The sequence below is a fragment of the Colossoma macropomum genome, unplaced genomic scaffold, assembly GCF_904425465.1.
Source record: "Colossoma macropomum unplaced genomic scaffold, Colossoma_macropomum, whole genome shotgun sequence".
NCBI classification, from domain to species: domain Eukaryota; kingdom Metazoa; phylum Chordata; class Actinopteri; order Characiformes; family Serrasalmidae; genus Colossoma; species Colossoma macropomum.
In genome coordinates this window covers 90,669-110,943 of record NW_023495818.1, presented here as the reverse complement: position 1 = coordinate 110,943, position 20,275 = coordinate 90,669, and the positions used below count along the sequence as shown (strand labels likewise).

Sequence of the window (20,275 nt, the reverse complement as noted above, 5' to 3'; positions counted from 1 at the left end):
GTACACGAAGATATTTTAGAGTGTTCTTTTATTCCTCCTGGCTCAGAAATGCTACTTCTTTCAATTTTAACAATAACATCTTACATAGTGCAGCTTTAAGGTAACGGGGTTGCTGCTTAACTTTCTATTCTGTGGAATTCAAATCCTAATTGAATGACTTATTATTCAATTACTAATAAATAGGGGATTGAAAATGCATCTGAGGATGTACATTCAACTGTATGATTTTTGGAATGTGAGACACAAATATAATTGATAAAAGCTAATACTCAATAAAGTACACATTCATTTTTTGGCTAAAATAAAACTTTCAGACTATTTCTGATGTAAAACCACCCAAAAATGCTATATTCCACTACTGTGTAAATGGTTCCTGAACCAGGCTGAAATCTGAGATGTCATGATGCATTTACTCATTTCCCAAAGAATTGTACTCAAACCTAGTCACACTGAAATGTATAATGAATTGACTCACTAAATGTTTTTAAGTTGAATTGTGCTGAAATTAAAGATTTAATGATGAAGTTAATTGTTTCCTAATTGAAATCAAATCTTAGAGAAACAGGGTTTTTAATGAAATTTAATGCTGCACTAAATCAATTCCTAATCAAAATGAAATGAAATCATGCTTAAATTTTAGATTTTATGATGCATTGACTCACTTTCTAAATGTAATATAATCAACTCATGCTGAAATTATCGATTTTATGTGATGCACTGAATGGTTTCATAAAGAGAGATCTTCCTCTTTACTGGCTAATATTGAGGCTGTTTCTCCCTGTAGGAGGCTACAGTACTGAATCCAGGCTCTTATGCTGAATCTTCTTCTCTCGCTATCTCTAATGGAATCCCTCCCCGCGTGTGGACTCCCCCGTTGCCGTGGTTACTCGAGCTGTCGGAGCTTAATGTTGTGTGAGATGCGCGTGTGCGGCAAGCTTCACGAGCTGTTTGCAGTGCGCCGTCGAGGGGCACAAGGAGTTCCTCCTTCAGCTACGGGCAGCACTGAAAGCGCACCTTCACACAGCAGTGAACTGAGGAGATCACTGCCCTCAGTACTTCAGCACAGGGGCAAAAAAAATAAATTCCATGCTGGTCTGGTGCTGGCTTAGTTGGTCACCCAGCATGGGCTGGTAATTCAGTCGTTGAAAGTCATTCAGTGTGGTTTGGCGTGAAATAGAGCACAACTTCTTTACAGTAGTAGTAATAGGAACTAGAGGTCACAATCCTTGCTAGAAAAATCAGTACAGAAAAGCATGACCATGCTGGATGGCCAGCATAAACCCGCATCAGACCAGTTTAGACAAGCATACACTCTCAGGAAAAAGTGTCACTAGGGTGATACACTCAGGGTACCTTTAGTTAGAGAATACAACTACCTAATTATATTATAATACAATTAATATAATTCTAATATACCTTAAGTACCTTTAGTTATGGAATATAATTGTACCACAATTCACTACAATGAATTGTTTTAAATTGCATTGAATGTACACCTTATCTTGTCTTAAGCCTTTTTATTTTACTGTTCTGCGTAAAAAATTGGGTCATAAAAAGGTAAAAATGTGTACTTTTACTAGAAAAAAAATGTATTTAAGGTACAGACACTATGCACAAAAGTATTGGGACACCTATACATTACACCCACAGGAGCTTTTATGACATCCCGTCCCAAATAAACAGACATTAATATGGAGCTGGTCCCCCTTTGCAGCTATATTAGCTTCCACTCTTCTGGGAAGCTTTCCACAAAATATTAGAGTGTGTCTGTGGGAATTGTGAGGTCATTTGTGAGGTCAGACGCTGACGTAGGATGAGAGAGCCTGGCTCCATTCTTGTTCATCCCAAAGGTCTTCAATGGGGTTGAGGTCAGGGCTCTGTGTGGGCCAGTGAAGTTCTTCCACACCAAACTCACTCAGCCATACCTTTATGGACCTTGCTTTGTGCGCTCAGTCATGCTGGAACCAAAAAGGTTCTTCCCCAAACTGTTCCCACAAAGTTGGAAGCGTACAATTGTCCAAATTGTCTTGCTTTGCTGAAGCATTAAGATTTCCCTTCACTGAAACAAAGGGTCCTAGGCCAACACCTGAAAAACATCCCCACAGCATTATCCCTCCTCCGCCAAACTTTACAGTTAGCACAATGCAGTCAGGCGGAACAACCCATTCTTTCACAAATGTTTGTAAAAGCAGACTGCATGGCTAGGTGCTTGATTTTATACACCTGTGGCAATAGGACTGAATAAAACAGCTGAATTCAATGATTAAGAGGTGTGTCCTAATGCTTTTGTCCATATAGTGTACTTTTATATTGTTTCTACTTTGATGAAGTAGAAATGTCCCTGCACAATACCTTATTTCTGACAGTATAGAATGAATGCTGTTCTGTGCTGTTTTTTCTTTTTTCAGCAGGGATGTCTGTAACACACATAACATTTTATTTACTATCTAAAAATACCAGTGAACCTCCATGAATTTTGAATAAAATGATGATGATAAACTAAACTGGTATATCTGGGGGGGGGGATAAATAAATAAACCTTTCTTTTGGGTCTATTGTGCCATAACTAATAGCCTCTCTGCCATGAATGTATTTTTAAAAAATACATTTTAGACCAGACATTATCATGAAAAATCAATCTCAATGTATTCGTAATTGTTTCAGTCTCAGCATATTGTAACTATTTCATGAAATAACTAATTTAGTTCCCTGCTGAAAAAATCAGCACAGACCAGCATGAATTCCATGCCAACATGGTTGTGCTGGTTGAGCAGAACCTGCTTCCAAAACACAACATATGCTGGCCTTGCTGGTGATCAGCATAACCACTTCCACTGCTGCTGACCAGCATCCAATGTGTCCACACAGTGTGCTTGTTTTGCTGGTAACCAGCTAAGCTGTTCTTTTCTAGAACGGATATTAAGGTCATTTTTAGAGGCAAACTCCTCAGATGTCTGGTTCCCATCACCACCAGTCCTCTTCTTGATGGGTTCAATGGGCTGTGTTTGTAAGTTTGTTGGTTATTGTTTAATCATTGACTAATAATGATCAGTTATTGGTCAAAAGAATTTGCCAAAATTCATATTATTACTCAGTAAGTTTCTCTAGAGTAAAGCATTTCACATCAAACCACTCTATGACTTTCTTTACATCTTAATGATTATTAATTATGCTGACATATAAAAAGAGGAATTCCCAGAGACATTGTGCCTAAAATAAAAAAAATACATTTGTTGTAAACATGCCTCCTACAGTGATGTCGCAGAGGTATCTAGAGCAAGATTTTCCTGTTTAAATGCTAAGAAAACCCACTTCTGATGATGCATATTGAAGGTGGGAGAAACATTTTAAAAACAATAGGCATTCTGGGGCAGATAGTGGAGGGCAGGCTGTCTGAAATGTTTTTGAGAAGCTTGAGAAGCTTAATAAATGCCTCATAGCTACACCGATCAGGCATAACATTATGACCACCTCCTTGTTTCTACACTCAGTCCATTTTATCAGCTCCACTTACTATATAGGTGCACTTTGTAGTTCTACAATTACAGACTGTAGTCCATCTGTTTCTTGGTCCACCTTGTAGATGTAAAGTCAGAGACAGTAGCTCATGTGCACCTTCATCAGTGGTCTCAGGACTCTGCCCACAAGACGCTGTTGGCTGGATATTTTTAGTTGGTGGACTATTCTCAGTCCAGCAGTGACACTGAGGTGTTTAAAAACGCCAGCAGCACTGCTGTGTCTGATCCACTCGTACCAGCACAACACACACTAACACACCACCACCAGTGTTACTGCAGTGCTGAGAATGATCCACCACCCAAATAGTACCTCTCTGTGAGGGGCCATGGGGGTCCTGACCACTGAAGAACAGGGTAAAAGGGGGGCTAACAAAGTATGCAGAGAAACAGATGGACTACAGTCTGTAACTGTAGAACTACAAAGTGCACCTATATAGTAAGTGGAGCTGATAAAATGGACAATGAGCGTAGAAACAAGGAGGTGGTCATAATGTTATGCCTGATCGGTGTATGGTTAAACTGGAATTTGGATTGCTCAATATCAAAAAAAAAAAGAATTTTTATGATGTATATAGCGAGTCAGTTTTTAGTTTCAGGTTTTTGTTTATTCATTAATAGGAATTTATTTGTCATTGTGTGAAACAGTGACAAACGTGAGTTGGCCCCCGCTGGACTTGATCACATTGCCACAGGAAGACTGCATAAACAGATGGAAGAAACAAATGTTGTTAAGAATTAAGAAAAATATTATTGTCTATCCAATTGTTAACACTAACATTAGCATTTTCTGTATTGTTTGAGCCTTACGTACCTCCGTACATTATACACTGTTTAACTTCTATTTGCCTTTTTTGCTCTATAGTAGAGTCATAATCAATCTTGCTGTAAATAAGACTGATCATTTAAGCCATCTTCCAGGACCGAACTCTTCTTCTGAGCGACAGGCCTCTGGGACAAGCAAGTGAGCGGAGCTTAGTTACTACTGATGTGCAGAGAACACTCGGTTAACCGGTCGAGGTGACTGGATGCCAGTATTTGAATAATGAAACCACTATTCAGGTATTCACTGTTTCACTTAGAGAAGATTACCAATTAATTGATTACAAACAGTGAAGGCAGATTTTAATGTTAAAAGGACTGTAAAATGCAGCCTGTTTGCTCATATTTGCAAGTAATTATGTATATTACCTTTTGCTTCTCCAAACTGAGTATGCCTTAACATGAGTTTGTTGCCAAGGATGCCCTGTGAAGGACTTCCTAAAAAGGTACTTTATCGCTAATTAGTGCTCATTAGTAGCTAATTAGCTACTCAGTGGAAATATATTTCTCTGACAAACTAACATGCTAGCACAGCGTCCACTAAGAGCTAGGTGACGAGTCTCCATCAGCATGCGAAGTTGCACCCTTTAGCTGTAGTAACTAAGCTCATCTGAAGCCTCTTTTGAGCAATATCAATAAATTTCCTCTATTTTTACAAAACATTATTTCTCTGTGTGCTTCTAATTCTTACAAACCCCCCCTTCTCCCTTGTTTTCCTAATTATCCATTCATTACCTGTTATGACTACCCACCCCCACACCATCTAAACCGCTTATCCTTCTGGGTCACGGTGGGGTGCTAGAGCCTATCCCAGCTGTCACTGGGCGGAAGGGAGGATACACCCTGGACAGGTCGCTAGTCCATCGCAGGGCAGACAGACAGACAGACATACATATACAATCACACACACATTCACACCTAGGGACAATTCAGCATGTCCAATCAGCCTGTCTGCATGTCTTTGGACTGTGGGAGGAAACCAGAGTACCCGGAGGAAACCCCCGCAGACACGGGGAGAACACACAAACTCCACACGGAAATTACCCTGGTCGCCCAGCCGGGAATCGAACCCAGGCCCTTCTTGCTGTGAGGCAACAGCGCTGTTACGACTACCCAAATCAAAAATTCTTCAGAACGCACATACCTATTAGTTAACCCTTTTACGCTGAGATTTCAAAACGCCTCTCTCCACATGTTGCAGCCAGGCTGCAGGCTGTGTACATATGAACGTGGCAGGCTGTGCACTACACTGGTCAGCAATTTAAAAGAGTAGGCTTTCACTACCATCACTATCTGAAAAACAAGAGAGGAGCTTTAGAAGGAAGAAGGAAGTCACTGAACTAGCAAGAACTTTAAAATACAAAACAATCACAATGCACAGTTGACATGTTTGATTAGCAATAACTGCCAAATGTGTAATTATTGAAGAAAATCTGCTCCAGTAGGCCATTTTCTGTGTTATATTACATACAGGTAATGATTAAAAATACAATGTATACACAAAATAAATGAAAAAAAAAGAAAAAAAAAGTTTTAAAAAATAGGATGCATATAATATTGTTACAGATGGCTACATTTCATGGCAGAAGACAGAAATATATAACATAACATTGTGTTTCATTACAGCAATGCGATTCAGGTACAGGCTTCTTTTTTTTCTGATCTAAAAATCAGTCATTCCTCATCCACACCCTCACCTTAACCATAACAAGGTAAACCACCTTACTGACCTCAGTTTAGCATGAAAGGGCGAACACGTATAAGCACCAACGGCAGTCTTAGCGTGACTACATGAATAAGAGGATATTAGTAAACTGTTCTCTGAAAAACTGGCATAGGTGAATCCATGTCTTAGCATTGCAATGTCCAAGAGGTTGCTAGTTAACTAGCCTGAAGATCTAAAAGGGGGTTTTGACTGTAGCTCCCAAGATCCTCTGGAAAGCTTATAATAGTCATATTCAGTGCTTTGCAACAGTACACCCAAAACCGCGAAATTCATCAAAGATCGAGATCTGATATTCTATCTCATTAGAAAACCAACACTGCTAATTTCTCAAAGGAAAAAAACAAAACAAAAACAAGGCAGAGGTGCAAGTTAAATGTCAAAACATCTTTCATAACTGATCTGCAGATTTCCATAACAGAATAAACAAAAAAACAAAACAAGAGATCAAGTGTAACAGAAGCAGTAAAACAATAGGAATGGGCCCAGCTGCTGAAATGTTGATATTAACCCATTAGTCGTCCCACTCAATGAAACAGACCATCTACATGTCCATTAAATGTCATGATTGGTGGAAGCATGGTCACTCAAAACTAGTGCACCGCAGGAACTCTCAAAGTGGGAAGCCTAGAAAGCATCAAGGTCAAATCAGATCAGTGGATTTCCATGACGACTCCATTCTACATGATGGCTCTTGCTGGGTGCTCTTACAGTTGTGTGTGTGACTGTTCAGCCGTAGCTCTTCTTCTGATGGTCAGATATTAGCCCTCCTTGACTTGATCAACTGCCTCCCATCGGGCCTTACTGGAGTTTAAAGTGGGGCAAAGTGATAGGTACTTGGTTTCTTAAAAGGACTGTTTCTCTCTCTTTTTTTTTTTAAACAGGAAACAACAAAGAAAAATGATTGAAGAGTCACTCAAATCCACTGTAGTTTTCTCTCCCCTCCTCCACTTTTACACATGAATAATATTTGTTTATTTTTCTTAAAAAATGTATAGATAGAAAAAGAGAAGACTTCCACCCAGGTACATGTGAAAGGCAAGATAGAGTCTCTGTCTCTGAAGAACCTGGGGGTGAACTCAGAGAACTGTCTGTCTGGCAGCTGAGACAGGGACGTGTGTTTGTGTTCATGTGTGTGGATGCGGAGCAGCAGAGCTATTCAGATTTGTGACAGTAAAGGTCCTTAAGTGCTTTGAGCTCCTCGATGAGGGTTTTGTTCTGGTTCTCTAGCACGGCCACGCGGTTCTCCAGACACTTCACATACTCCTTCTTCTTCCGACGGCATTCCCGTGCTGCCTCCCTGTGGCCGTAACACAGCATTACAGTCAGAAAACGCAAGAAGATTTCAACAGATTTGCCTCAGCTTTGTTTTATGTTTTAAATACTTGTTGGAAACTTTTAAAGTGGACTGTGGCCAACCATACAGCCCCAAAACGTATTTTACTGGAAAGTGGCACAAAGGTGGGAAATCTGAATAAATCCATCTGTAATAAATCAAGGATTGCAAACATATCACAATATTCACAATACTGGAGAAAGTCCTTGGCCTCCTGAGACAATGATTTAAGATATGGCTGTAAAACATTATAACACACGCACGAATGGATTAGACCATTTTTGTGTGGCGAGGGGTTATATATTCAAGTGAATATTTTTGGCCTCAGTTATGTTGTTCTGTTCACACACTGCAGCCTTTAGCCCAACATGAACTTGACTAATCGGGCAAGTGATTTTTCGCGCTGCTGTCCCGACATCACGTTTACTTGCCCCGGGCATTCGGCCAGTCGTTATTGTTGAACCCTGACATATATTACTTTTGGGCACACCTGTTTGTGTTTTTTAAATACTTTTTATTAAGTCTTTTTATATTTAAATTAAGTCTTTTTATATGCTTCATAGTTTTAGATGTTCCATATCCAAGATTTTAAATTCTATAAAAAGTTTGTATTGTTTACTACTAATGAGGTTCTTTTGTATTTTAGGCCATCTTAAAAACTTTGCCAAATACTCATCAAAATAATTGGCAGATTACTTGATTATTAATAATCAATAGTGACAGTCTTAATTTAAATCTATCTCCATTTATCTGGGCAGTAAGCATTTGTTAGCTTTGTAAAACACTTATGTTGGAACAAATGTGTGAATAAATGCACATTTATACATTCACAACGTATAAAACCTAACACTCTTCAAAGTAGGTCAACAGCAGCTAACATTTATCTAAAATACCCTCCATGCATGTGACATACATACAAACAAATACATAAATAAATAGTTACTTGAAAAGATACTTGAGACTGTAATTATGTAGAATATAATTTAGGACTTTTTATAAATGCAGACATGCTTTTTTTTTGAAGGCAAGAAAAGCTTTTTACTGTATTTATGTTCATTTGTATTAATTCAAATGTTAAATCAAGTTTTCATAAGCAATACAGAAATATGAAATTCCTGGGCCAATATCATGACTGATAATTGAATTCTTTGAGGTCGTTATTGAAGGAGAACTGTCCTGGCCATACCTGTTCTTCATGAGGCGCACCTCCCTTTTGCGTGTGGCCTCCTCAGCTCCTCCCTGGCCGGACAGAGCAGGAGAGGAGGCCATGACCACTCCAGGAGCGATGGTGCTGGCAGCTGCAGTTCGGATCTGGTATGCCTGGACGTCCCCGGAAGCAGCTGCACAACACAAGAGAGACAGTCTGTCAGAGCTACAAACTTTTTTTAGATCTAGTACGGTGTACACTATTCCATAAACAAATCAAATAAGTTTATACTGTCTTAACTATTAGCATATTATACACTGTAAAATTATTTTTAATACAATGCCATATCTTATGACACAAACTGCGTTGAAGACACAACATAAATGAAGTGCCCCATATTCTGGACTGTCTAAAAAAGGGGGGGGCTAACAAACAAACAAACAAACAAACAAGCAAACAAAAAAAAACAAAAAAAACCTAGCAATCAAATCTCATTTTTAATCATATACCTTAAGCTTTTCCACAGGGAGAAATCCAATATTTTTGATTCCAGGCCAATCACACTATAAATCATCATCACAGACATTTCAGCAGATGGTGACAGTCATATGCAAAAGTCTGGGCACCCTTTGTCAAATTACATTAAATAAGCGAACAAATTCAGTAAAATAAGCAAACTCTACTGAGACTGTTATGCATATTTTAATATGCAATTAATGTTTATTTGCTGAATGTAACATACTGAAAAAAAACAAAGAAAACAAAATGTGGCCTGTGCAAAGGTCACATCACATTTTTTGTTTTATTTTTCCAATATGTGGGGAAATAAACTGAAAAACAGAAAAAGTGTCTTATTAAAATGTGTTTAAGTTTTGCATATGTCTATATATGCTAATAGCCAATCAAATCACAAAAACCTGATCAGATAATGAAGCAAAGCAGTTAGCCTGAAGAATTCTCTCAGTTTGTTGTTCATAACAAAGAATTTCCTCATTTCATCAGGCAACTTGAGGAAAAAATAACTCTACTAAAATCTAAGGGGGATTCCAGTTGAGCAATCTTGGTGTTTGATTTTAGTCAGTGACCCAACTGGAAAACGTTACTTCATGACATATTCCCCAGGGGTCGGATACAACATCGAATTTATGGCATAACAAGCAAACTTTAGACAGTTCTGAAATAATTCTAAAGTAAATCTGACTGTAAATGCACAATGTTGCATAGCTAAAAACAGAAATAGCATTCATCCTGGTGCCTGAATGTATTGTGTCCATTTTATAGAGAACAGCATGTCATACAGTGTGGGAAACCACATAAAGTCTATTTGAGGTTCAAACAACTTGACTCTGTTTGAGGCAGGAGTGAGGTTAGGATCTAATTTAAACTAAACTAATTGGTGGCTATAGGCTTCCATTACTTGTTAGCTACATAAGCCTCCTAGCACTGCTGCAAAACTAAAGAAACAAGCTTTAGATCTTAACATGTCTTAGCTGATTACATTTGGGCTAAGAGGCAAACAGGGTAAATTTGATTTTGGGTGGACTCATTGCTTTAGGCTGAACACAGTGGAGTCAGATGACAGCATGTGCTTTTGTTTGATGCTCACCTTGCACAACCACCTGGTTGCTGGGCACCAGGATCTGCTGGCCATCACTGGTCTGGGCGTACTGCAGAATGGTGGTACCCGGCTGGGTGCCAGCCGCATTGGTCATCGTCAGTGTCTGGAGGCCCTGAACCCCATCTGTTCCGTTATTGGCCAGCTGGATGGCCCCACCCTGTGTGATGGCAACTGGAAGAGGAAACAGGAAGCCATTAAGCAGAGAAATAGAGCTACAGAGGTTACTAGTGATAATTCAACTAGTTATGGTTAGTTAAGGTTAAACGGGTATTGTTTTAATTGTTAACTGAGTGGAACTTATGCCACTGACAAATTCAAAATTATCATGGCTTTAATTCACCAGAATGAATTATGTATTTTAGGGAATTCAGACTAAGTAAACTTGAATACTTGAATAAATGAATGAATAAATAAAATGTACTCTGTCAATGAATCAACAAATTTGCATGATATTTTTCATTTTCCTTCTAGTCTCTCTTATAAAAACATAGTCAAACAACATGCTTTTTTTTTAGGTTATGTCTTTTAAAAAGGCTTCCTAATTTATCTATTCCCAATAAAGTAGATAACTCAATTGCTGATATAATCCATAGTGACAGCCTTAATTAACATCCTCAACTCAATGATACAGTATGTCATTTAACATTAAGTGAAAAATCAGGCACTCACTGTACTGGCCGCTGCTCGTCTGATAAATAGGCGTTGGCACGGTGACAGTTGTTATGGCCGGAGCAGAGTCCTCTTCTGATTTCTCTTCTTCTATCCGTGGAACTGCTGGAGCATCTGATGACAGGTCGTTTAGGATCTTTCTGTATAAAAAAACATTGAACAGGAACTCAAATAACATTAATGAACAAAGGGCTGGAAAGACAAGCTACTGCACTGCACTTTTAATCAATACCAATAAGATTCAATTCCAAACAGGATGTGTACCTGTAAGAAGGACGTCTGGAGAGGATTTCCCTCCGTTTCTGAGAATCTGTCACGCTGTCCACCGACTCCTGAGAGTCCTCACTCTCTGCAATGGTGGAGATCTGAAAAACAACACAAAACATTACTTTTTCAAGAACATTACACAAAATTGTAGTCTATTGGATATATCTTGTATTTACACTCATTGGCCATTTTATCAGTTACACCATGTCCAAAAGGATCCAGATATCCCTTTTAATAAGTGGGACTTTATACCCCTTTAGCATCGGGTATAAAGTCCCCTAGCACTGGGCTGTGGAGCAGTGGAACTGTGTTCTCTGGAGTGCTGGAGCTCCCTCCCTTACTTTTGGGATGAATTGGAGTGGTGTTCGTGAGCCAGAACTAATCAACAACATTAGTACCTGACCTCACTAATGCTCATGGCTGAATGTGATCAAATCCTCACTGCAATGTTCCAACATCTAGTCTAAAGCCTTTCCCAGAGGAGTCTAGACTGTTACTGCAGGAAAGGGGAACATTCTTTTACAAAGTGCACCTATATTGTAGGTATATCAGATATAAGGGTCAATATATGTAGACCGAAGGCAGTTGTACCTAATAAACTGGCCACTCAACAGCATTCCTTAACAACTACGAAAAAAAGAAATAGCAACGTAAAGAACAAAGAAGGCATACTTTGAGAAGACGTTGTGCATCATCATATGATCAGTCGCTCACCTGTACTGTCTGGACTTGTGGGGACTGGATGACTGAAGGCTGGGCAGCCTGGATGACCCCATGAACCTGAACTGTCTGACCATTGGGCAGCTGCACCAGGGTCACGGTGGGGCCACTGGCTGAAGCCTGACCCGCCGCCATGGAAACCTGTGGGACAGAAACCCTGGTTCTGAAACTTGGATACTGGACTACAAACTGTAACAGGATAAGGTAGGAGTGGGCAATATGATGATACAGTACTTTATCGTTATCATGATAAATTAGGTCACAGTACACTTTTCTGAGCATATAGTGTTTACTGTCAATACTACAACACTGACTAAATGTTAACTGGCCTGTTTAATTGGATTTAGAGCAGTGCAGTCTGCAAATCAATGAATACATCATGGTAGCTGCTGGTTTATTATTATTATTATTATTAAGGTATTTTTATATGTGGCTGTACAGGTTCTATTCTGTCTGTTCCAACTTACTAAATCTCAGAAAAAAGAAATATTGTTACGTATGCTGTGAAAATGTTAAAAAAAAAAAAACTCAAATAAAACTGCTTGTGTTGTTTCTGACATACGTATTTACCAACAGTACATCTTGGTGCCCTGTTATTGCATTATGTCACTGAATCGCTGTCACTTTTTTATATTGCTTTGTAATTCTTTGCAGAAACTAGCCAGAAATGGAGTGTAAAAAAGACAAAAAGAAAGGCCTTCTGTGCTACAACTGAATTTCTGGCCAACTGGCTTAAGTATTGTTTTCCCCCCATTTACAAAATCCTCTTCTAATGCTCGTGCAGAATGTGGAGAAGACCGAAGGATTACTTGTTCAATCTGAGGCATGGGCACAAGCTTGCGTGTATGCAGTTTCTTGCCTGCACAGACTTCTATTCTGCCTGTATTTTGGCAGTATAACAGGATGTAGCCTCTGAACTGCTCACCTGTGCCAAAGTGGCAATCTGCTGGGTGTCTGTCTCTGACACAGCAGTGTCGCCACCCTGCTGGACGTCTGCTCCTGCCTCCATGGTCATTTAGAAAACCTGTATAGAAACAGCAGTGAAGTCAATGAGTGTGTTTAATTGCACACTAATCATAGAACCAATAGTTATTAAGCAGGCACCCATTATACAAGCTTCAAGATTTCATTAAATCCCATTTGATAAAAAAACTCCTCTATTTTAACCCAATAATTGGGTTATTATGTAACACATCATGACAGCATTATGTGCAATCTGGAGGAATAAAAACGCCCAAATAACACTGGCAAGTAAATCAACATCACGTTAAACACAAAACTATGACAGTAAGTTTGAATTCTATACCACATGCTTCTTCTTTGGTGGGTTTATTGACCGGTTGCAAAGCAACCTTAGAGATACATATATTTATGAATAAATCCGATTACTGACTAGTTCATATAGACCAGGAGTTTTGCCCATTATCAGTTTTCTTAAGTTCTTGTAAATGCGATTAACCGATTACTGCCCAAACCTAGTTGACTGCAGTTTTCAAATTATTCTGTACATGTAAACATACTCAATAACTACAACCTACTATCAGGCAGAAAAACAAGAAAACGTAAGCCTGACATGAGAAACAGCCCCACTGAAGCATATTTACTTTTGATGAAGTCTCCCAGCTCACCTGAACAACTATACCGCTATATACAGTGATCACGGAATACCTTATCATGTATAAAATACATATTTTATGTTTTGTTTAAAGTATCTGTATCAAGACTGCCCACCTCCAGTTTTGAATAAGTGATAACTAAAATTAAATGGGATATTAATAAACATGTATGCAGTCGTGCTATAATGAGCTGTGCTGTATCAGTTTCACATAACTAGCTGTGTAAGTAATGCTGTGACGGGACGAGCTGCTGAATGTTCAGTCATTTTTGAAAGTAGCCCTCCAAGTATTTCTAATGAACAGAACCAATATGACTTAGAATATTCCAGTGACTAATGTAACATGATGAGCTTTAGTGATGTTTGTAGGAAGAATGTTTTTTCCCATTTAACAAATCACTTAAGTGTGAATGCACATCTTCGGGGGGGGCTAGTCTGGTTTGTCCGAACACTGAAATGAAGGGAAAATTTCCATTTACTGACAGTTCTGCCTCTTCAGAATCAAACATTAAATTAACGTTTTGCTACTGTGGAAAGCCAAGTCAGCAAATGCTGTATGAGACTATGTGGTAGTGAGATGGTGGCTAACTGACTGATTCACTGTTAAAGACCTTAATCAAATCAATGAGCACTGATCAGTGTTTTTGAAAATCATTAATTATAAAGGACGATGAACTAAAACATGACTCAGATATGATTCAGACACGATTTGTATACTGCTCTGGAATCATATTAGTTAATCAATTATTCTGAGATAGTTGACTGAAAATGATTATCTAACTATGGTATCATTAATGTTTTATGAAATAACCTCTAATCACTTCTGATTTGAGAGTAATTAGAATGATATTTTGGTATTATGCATTATATTTGATTAACTGTTTTTAAGTGTGTTCTGTCATTTTGATGTTTTTAAGTTCCTTAAGTTCCAGAAATCTTAATTCTCTTTTGATACATATTTAGATCTGTTTCCTGATCTGTGTCCGTCTGATATCCGATTCTGCTGTCTGTCAGCAATTAATTTGGCATGTAAGCACATTTGGAAGGTTGGCATACTGGTATAAACGTGAATACCGGTCTGACCTTCTCTCATGTTATGAATTTTGCCGTACCATGAAAACTGTGATAAGCCTAAACACACCACAGTGAACCACAAACGGCGCCACCCCCAGGGCAGAGTAAATATAAGCATGAACAGCTTAAATAACTCTTAAAAACTTAACAAAATTGTGTTTTAGCCCAAACTGCACCGCTGAGTGCTGCTTGCAGTCGCTCCTGCGTTAATCAGTATAGGTTTATGTGGGCGTGTGCACAAAGCAAGTGTACTGTTGGGTGCAAGTCATGTGCATGAAGCATCATGATCGTGTTCAGCTTTGCAGTCATGCTACACTGTGTTTGCAGGTATTTTTACGCTGCGAGGATTTCCATTTAAAATCTTCTGTTTCACTCTACTGGACAAAACAGATTTTTCCATGCTATTCAGGGTTGCCAGATTTGCGGCTTCCCTCCATAAATCCGCCTAGTTTTAAAGCGCAGATTGAAACTATACAATAGCAAAGAGCGTTTTTATTTGGACTACGTCTTAAATATAGTACTATTTTAATAAATACGTTGTGTTTTCCACTCTATTTCAGACATTTAAGTTTGGACACATCTGGGTCAGTTTCAGGCTGCTACAGCTCGTACGCGCTGGTCATTCACACATACAGCATTTGTCGCTGCTTCGCTCAGCAGCACTAAGTTCTAGCACAAAGCTTTAACCAAATGAAGAAACAGTCAAATCTGCCACTTTGTTCAATAATAAATATAATTCTTAAGAGAGCACTGTACATTTGTTTACCCTGGAAAGCATTCTGACTTGTGACTGAGCAATGGGCTCAAGCCTGGTGGACCAGGAAACTGTTAAACACAACGAAGCAGAACGGATCAGCTTGTAAAACCCATCTAACGACCGTGGACTTAACTTAATGAGATAAACTTAACAAGCCTGGAATAGTGAGCTGTCTTCATTAAACTTAGCAAACAGTGAAGTATTATTTTAGACACCAACCACAAGGTGTAAAATGGAATTGAAAATAAGTGAAGAGGTAAAAACAAACGTGTAGAGGCTGCAGGAGAGAATGACTAAAAACCTGCTTCCATACCAAATTTGAGTTCATATCGTCCACCCCTAGTTAGCTCTATATACGGCAAATGGTTCTGATCTAGTCCAAACGTACTTTTCTCCAGAGACAAGTGACGCAAGTCATCAACCTTCCAGACTGTTCGAGTAATTATTTTATCTGGAGATTGGTAATGTAATCCATTCCCATTTCACATTTTAGTTATTTATTATTTTGACCAGTGAGTTTTGTACCATCTCTCTGTGTGATGTTATGAGACCCCTGAAATGCCCTGTACACTTCTCTAAATATTAGATATTATATCCTGTTCTGAGATTTTATCTCATGCTTTGATTTTGCTATTGTTTGATTCTTGGCTTTGTGAAAGTAATAAAGTATTTTTCCCCCATTTCATAACTCTGGTCGGCACTCACTGGAAGCTGCCCTTGAAACCTCAAGTGAATCCCTGCAACAGACTTCATTTTAAGAAAATGCCCCCAGATTTTACTCCCTTTTTTAAAACTTTCAGAAATATTTTTTATTTTTCTTTCGCTTACACAGATTCAATCTTTTAAGTAAAGTTCTGCTCTTTTCAGATTAGGTCATTAAGACACCTCAACCTAGGTTGGACATCACAAAAAAACAGAAATATTTTTTGACAATTTTTCATTGCTGACATTATCAATAATATTGAAAAACTGTTTCAGCCTTCATTTTGACCAGAAGTATTCAGAATTGTTAGATCATGTGACTGGCTTGATTTGAAGAAACATCTGCAGAAACTAAATATCTGACTGGCCAGGATCCTCACAACAAAACAAAACAAAAAAAAAAGATCTGGCAAATATGATTTGTTACAGGGCTCATCTGAATACTGCAATATCAACAGATTTCCTTGGGAAAATAATTAACAAATATATTGTGCTGCCCATCACTGACAAATCATGCTTTGAGACATACTGTCCTGTCCTACTGACTGGGGATGTTCTGCTAATGATTCACAGTAGCTTCAAAGGTTCTTTATTAAAGTAATGAACATGGGGTCAGTGGGTCAGTATTGCACTCAATATTGCAACATATTGCCTTGCAATGGAAGAAGCAGCACCACAAATGAATCTCTAGTCCTAAAATAGTTGGCTGCAAAAGGACAAACAGAAAAGTGCCCCTCTATTTGAGCAGCTAAGAGCAGAACATGGTGCAATAAGGCCTAAAAAGCATTATATAACATAGTTACAGGAAGAGCTCAACTAAAGGGCACTAGTAAGTAATGGGACACTGCTTCTGGCTAGTGTACACTCATCCCGACTCCATTTGGGACATGACCGATGACCCACTTTCATTAGAGTTCTGTGGATTCCCACACCCACTCAGCTGCTGTAATATGACCTTCCTGAACTGCAGGATGATAGAGGGCAAAAGGGCCAGTGTTCATACTGACTGCTCCAGGACGAGCAGTAATAGTGTACATTAATAACATTCAGAAAGACCAGATAAGCTGTTTCATAAAGCAGGACTGCTCAGTTAGCTAGATAATTTAAGACATATGTTGATGGTTGTCCAATAAAAATACACCTTAGCTCTGATTCTACTGGACAAGACCTGACTTTTAGGTTAAACAGGAATTTCACCCATTTATTTTTCAAATTTCTGCACAAATCAGTTGTTATAGTGTAAGCAAAGTCGCCGTCTAACGGAGCAGTGGTGACAGGAACCAGATATCAGAAGCATTTACTGCCTTAAGTGTGGCCTGCAGACCAAAGTTGGCCCATGAGGATGTTTGATTTGGCCTGCAAGAAAGATTGTTTTTTGCTATATATAATTCATTAATTCAGATTTTATGTTTAAGTTTATATTTTTTAAGCATTATAGTAACTAAATACACTGTTTAAAATGTTTTAACATTTTAAAGAATTTAAAGCCAACCACCCTCTTTTTTTAGTATACGTATGTTGTGTGTTTTTGGCCCTCGGCCCACCAAAAACACTGCATTTAGGCCCCCAGGTTTGGGCACATCTGCTCTAAAAGCTACATGTTGTTTTACGACAGCTTTGTTTTTTGGCCTAAAGCATTTTTAATTTACATGCCGTACAGAAAGGTACATGGACAGCATTGTAAGGCAAAAGAAAATGTTTTTTTTCCCCTTTTTTATATTTTTAACATTACATATAAGAACCCAAAAGACTCATGTAGGTTCCCTGGGTATTTTGGACAGCAAATAACATGGATATATTTGTACCGAAGACATCATGACCCCTGGTTCCTATCACCACCACTGTAAAGAAATCGGAGACAATGAAGTTTCTCTACAATGTATGGATTCACATCAAACCAATCTGAATTACTTTGTTCACACCTTAGTGATTGAATTACGCAGAATTTTTTTTTAAATATCTGTGAACGTCCACTTTAAGTCATTTGGGGAAACTGGGAAAAATTCATGCTTTGTGAAATAACCCTCAGGAACGGCTGTGTAAAGTGGGGTGCGAAAACCTTTATTTGTGTATTTTGTCTCCACCAGGCCAGAACGTGGCTCACAGTTAAGGGGGAATTCCACCAATTTTTATTATTTATTTATTTTTAATATGTAATGTTGATAATGGTAAAATAGTGGTTTTAATATAGTTTTCTTTATGGACTATTTTGCCTTTGAACACCCTTCATGTATCCTTTCTCCACAAACGGATTAAAACAAGTAATAAAATAAATTGCTTTAGGCTAAAACTTCAGCATAAAAATCATAAAATAAGACATCAGGCTGAAGATTCACAGCAATTTCATATAATAACTTTCTGTGAGGTTTGCTTTTCTGTGAAGCTTTTAGAGGTGGACGTCTGGTTCCTATCACCACCACTGTGAACGATTCTGACTCCAAGCTTCTCTAGAAGGGAGCATTTCACACCAAACCACGACTGTGTTAATATCTTAACCACTGAATTACGCAGGAGGTTAGAAAAATCGGTGGAAATCCCCTTCAACGAGGCTGAAACAGCAGCACACTGTGGCCCACGTTTCTGAATGAAAACCCATAATGTGCAGCTACATGTGCGCCATGCAGCCAGACAAACCCTCTCCGTCCATTTTACCGCCTTTTTCTCTTCCGTATACACAGAGCAGCGTCTGGAGGGCTTGTTTAGTTTTTGGCTGGATTATTCACTACCAAGTATGAGGCACTAAAACGTGGGGCTAAAAGGCAGAAATATAACCTAACGGCTTCAGATCAGTTAATATATGAGGAACGAGGACAGACATTTGGCGGACTGTAGCTGTTTATCACTTTACAAACCCCTTTTCTCCTGAAAAACAACAGGGCTGGTGTTAGCATTAGCAGCTCCCGAGTTGTCGTACGGAAAGCTTTATTTTGTACATTTTAACACATATAAACATTGAACTTTAAAGTCCTGCGAAACATCAAATCGTACACAAAACCAGATCTGAGTCTTAGCACTGAGATTTCGCATGTACTGTAGGTTAGGTTATCTGAGGCGAAGCCCCTTATTCGAATTGCCCCGTTCCACCTTAAATGGTGCAGTTTCGGGAGCCAGAATGTAGCGTTAACTGACGCAGGATTTAAGGTGGAAAGCGGTAATTCGAGCAAGAAGCCGGAGAATATGAAGCCTATTTCAGCCTCGCGTATCTGAACTAGGTAAGATAACCTAGCTAACTTGCTATTTTGGCTAGCGAGCTAACGCCGTGGGCTACCGCGCTCACGAAAATCTCCCCACCCCAAAAAAACGGCGCCGTTACGCCGTTTTAGCTCCGCCGCTAACGCTAGCTATTCTAAACACGCCGTCGTTTGCTATAAATGTGCAGCAGCCCACTCTCCCTTTCCTCCTCCGACTCGGTCTGACTCATTGTCTGGAAGCGAGTCCCAGCTTCGGCTGTGAAACATGCCCACCGCCGCCATGATCTCTTTGTTAGAAACGAATCGGCCACTGCAGCGTTAAAAACAAACCGCACGGAGAAACTACAGCCGCTTATCGCGCTCAGCCGAGCCTCTCGCTCCCTTCCTTACCCGACACGGACTCTCCCCGTCACTCGCAGGCCTTCGGAGCTCCACTTTTATTCGGTCCGACACGTAAGAGACCGCGTCAGGCTACACCTCCGTCGCGTCACCGAGGACAACAACGCCAGAGAGAGACGAGGGGGACGAAAAAAAATATCCACCCTCTCTCGGATTCAGCGCCGCTTCTGCCACGGAACGAGTCGAACACCGCACGAAGAAGCACGAAGCCGGGCGGGCGGAGCCGAACAAACAAAACTCAGAAGAACGAACCGATTCAATTTGTTAGTGTTGTTGTTGTTGTTCACTAAATTATTCGAACCGATTCCCAAGTCCAAACTGAATCATACTTTTTTATAGCGTACTCCAAAGTTTTTGCGTCAAAGTGCAAAGTTTTTAGGACAAAAAAGAGCTGTAAAATGTATTTTATAACACTATTTTATATAAACTATATTTGTATTTTATTGACAAAGTATAATGTAAATAACATTTCTTTACCCTATATTTTGTTACTATAACACAAATAAAAATACAATTTAAAAGGAAATTAAGAGAAAAGTCTTATATAGTATAAAAATATATCATTCTTATTGATTGAGGCGATGGGGTTTCTGGTGGGCCAAATCAAGCATCCTTGCCCTCTATAGACCAGGGGTCTCAAACTCAGATTACTTTAGGGCCTTTAGTCACGTGGTCTTCTCCGAAGGAACGGCCTGCTGAATATGATATAAAGTCGTTTAA

At 39.1% G+C, this 20,275-nt stretch overlaps 1 protein-coding gene across 1 annotated transcript; it reads right to left on the bottom strand.

Annotated features, from left to right (window-relative positions):
- Nucleotides 1-5,722: 5,722 nt before the first annotated feature.
- On the bottom strand, nucleotides 5,723-19,850 carry creb1a (cAMP responsive element binding protein 1a). The gene is made up of 8 exons (XM_036563547.1): nucleotides 19,547-19,850; nucleotides 12,743-12,841; nucleotides 11,812-11,958; nucleotides 11,095-11,195; nucleotides 10,831-10,970; nucleotides 10,150-10,332; nucleotides 8,583-8,736; nucleotides 5,723-7,360 (listed from the first exon to the last, which is right to left on the bottom strand). The coding sequence occupies exons 2-8, from the start codon at nucleotides 12,830-12,832 to the stop codon at nucleotides 7,216-7,218; spliced, it is 960 nt and encodes a 319-aa protein (XP_036419440.1). The 5' UTR covers nucleotides 12,833-12,841; nucleotides 19,547-19,850; the 3' UTR covers nucleotides 5,723-7,215.
- Nucleotides 19,851-20,275: the final 425 nt, after the last annotated feature.